The sequence below is a fragment of the Mercurialis annua genome, linkage group LG7 (assembly GCF_937616625.2).
Source record: "Mercurialis annua linkage group LG7, ddMerAnnu1.2, whole genome shotgun sequence".
Lineage (NCBI taxonomy): Eukaryota > Viridiplantae > Streptophyta > Magnoliopsida > Malpighiales > Euphorbiaceae > Mercurialis > Mercurialis annua.
The window spans coordinates 39,588,060-39,590,919 of record NC_065576.1 but is presented as its reverse complement, the minus strand read 5'-3'; the positions used below and the strand labels follow the sequence as shown (position 1 = coordinate 39,590,919).

Here is a 2,860-nt window from a genome sequence, read left to right as displayed (position 1 = left end):
TTATATTTTTTCATAATCTCATTTAGTAGCAGTTTGCTTTAGTTTTTGGTGACTTAATATAAACTTCATATAGTGAACTTTGAATCTATTATATTTCTTATCTTTTTCTCCCTTTTTCGTAGTGATTGTGGAGTTTATATGTTTTGCGCTGTTGAGTTTTTTGTTAAGGGCAAGGTCATGGGTCCTGATTTTGATATCAAACAACATCGGGCTCGTTACGCTTCCTCATTGTATCTATACTCGACTTAGAAGGAAGATTATGTAGTTACTAGTGATGATGAAGCTCCTCCAAAACTCAAGAGGGTTTGTGGTTAGACACCATGTGTTTTTGGTCCTTTTCTATGTGTTTTTGGTTCCTTTTTAGAAATAGGTCTGAATATTATTTTTATTATCGTACTTTGGATGTGGTTATTTTAAGTTTGTTTGCATTGTGTGTTTTTATTTTGTATTGTAAACATATTTGATATTTTTAATTTTAGTTGGGCACTGTTTGTTTCATTTTCTTATTTGATTTTATATTTATTCTACTATGTGATTTAATTTTTTTATTGTTTTATGTATATTTTAAGCATGTATAGAAATTATTTATATAAAAAGTGAGATGAGTTTTTTACATCTAATATATACCATATGTGAACCATATGATAAATATACATAAGTTGTATAAAAAATATATACATTTATCACTTTCTAGTATTAGTTTTATATAAATTGGAATAGAAATTAAATTTCTAAAAGTTAAAGTTCCTTTTAATATTTAAAATAATTTATATAAATAATGAGTTCAGTTTTTTATACCTAATATGAACTATATGTTAACCATATGTTAACTATACATAAGTTTATCAAAAATATATAAATTTGTCTCTTGCTAGTATTAGTTTTTTGTAACTTGGAATACAAATCAACTTTTCAAAAGTTAAAATTCCTTGTAATATTTTAAATTATTTTTATAATGACCAGATATGAACTAAATAGTAACCTTATATCAACTTTGATAAAATTGAATCACCAATCCTGTTGTTACTTTATTAAATGCATTCTGGATTCCATTAATATATATATATATATATATATATATATATATATATATATATATATATATATATATATATATATATATATATATATATATATATATATATATAGACAAACTGAAATTTATCTTGAATATTTTCTTTAAGTAAGATGTATTTGAATTCAAAAAAAAACCTTAAATCAACCTGAAGTTAACTTTAACAAATTGAATTATTTTTTCATAGGCATATTCCTACATATCTTCACATTGTGTCCATATAGCCGACATCTACTACACTTGTTATGATTTATTTTTTCCAAACTAGATCTCATTCTTTTCTTCTTAGGCTTTCCTGACTTTGTTCTTCCTTGCGGTGGTGTGACAATCTTTTGTGCTACTTCTTCCGGCACATTCCACGTACTCTCTTCTTCCACCGGATAAACTGTTTTGTCATAAGTCTTCAGTATTGTTTCTTTGGTGAAGTAATGGGAACAAAATTTGTAAGGATCTTGATTCATGTCTTTGAGTATAGACATTGCGTGTGGACAAGGAATTTCATCAATCTGGAATCTCCTACATGTGCATGTTCTTTCTTTTAGGTCTACAATGAACTTTGTTGTATTTGCATAAACTGTCTTTACACTGTCATTTGAACTTGAAACATGCATTTGTTGTTAAATATCAGTAACCTGATGTTAACCATATATAAACTATATGTGAACTTTGTTCATTTATTATGACAGAATTAAATCAACCACTAATTTCATTGATTGAATGTAATTGTCATTCAAGACATCTTCTGTTCTTTTTGATAGGGCTGTGAATAGCTAAATGCATGTTTGTGTAGCTTCATTCTTGTACCATTTTGTGTAGGTACTCAGTAATGTAGTGATGGGGAGATCCTTACCTGCTTTTATTCTGTAATTCATTGATTCTGCTATATTTGTTGTCATGACTTTGTGCCGGTTATTCTCGCAATGTGATCTTGCACATTTCTTGTAACCAACAGCTTCTAGATATGGCTTTAATCCTCTACACATACTGCTAATTTGTTTCATGTAAGTGTCAAATACCTCAGTTGTGTAAGCTTTTGTTGCTCCATAAAATGCTTCCCGAAGTTCGTTTGTCGTCTTTTTGAAGTTCTTTTTAATATTGTTGAACAAATGGAATGTACACAATGCATGAGCTGATTATAGAAAAATAGAAGAGGCTGCATTCTTGATGCTCTCGTGTCTATCAAATATTATACACATGTATTTTCTCACTTGGAATGCATCTCTAATTCTCTTCATAAACCACTCCCATGATTCATCGCTTTCAGAATCAACCACGTAAAATGCTAGCGGAAATATCTTTCCGTTTTCATCTTGTGTACATGCTGTTAAAAGCGTTCCTCCATAGGCTGAAGTAAGGAATGTTCCATCAACTGCAATTACCGGAATGCAGAATTCCCATCCTTTTATAGACCCATTTAATGCCATAAAAACATAAAGCATGCTATTGTCATCTTGTACTTCTAATCTGGTGTAAGAGTCTGGATTGCTAACCTCTAGCATGTACAAGTAGCTTGATATTAATGAAAAAGAATCGTCCGCCCTTCCTCTCACCATTTCCTGAGCTACTACTGCCTTTGATCAATAAGCTTTGGAGTACGTCATTTTTATTTCGTAATCATCCTTCATGTCTCTCGGAATATTTGCTGGTCTGTAAACAGTTTTGAGGTTGATGTACTTTGATTTAATGAACTCTCCAATTACACTTGATGTTGCTTGTCTTTGATCCCCTGTTTTGACAACCATTGCACAATTGTGGTTGATATTGAGTTTCTGAATGATAAAAATC

At 30.0% G+C, this 2,860-nt stretch overlaps 1 protein-coding gene across 1 annotated transcript; it reads right to left on the bottom strand.

Moving 5' to 3' along the window:
* Positions 1-1,248: 1,248 nt before the first annotated feature.
* On the bottom strand, positions 1,249-1,686 carry LOC126657168 (uncharacterized). The gene has a single exon (XM_050351814.1). The coding sequence runs from the start codon at positions 1,684-1,686 to the stop codon at positions 1,249-1,251; it is 438 nt and encodes a 145-aa protein (XP_050207771.1).
* Between the last annotated feature and the right edge of the window lie 1,174 nt (positions 1,687-2,860).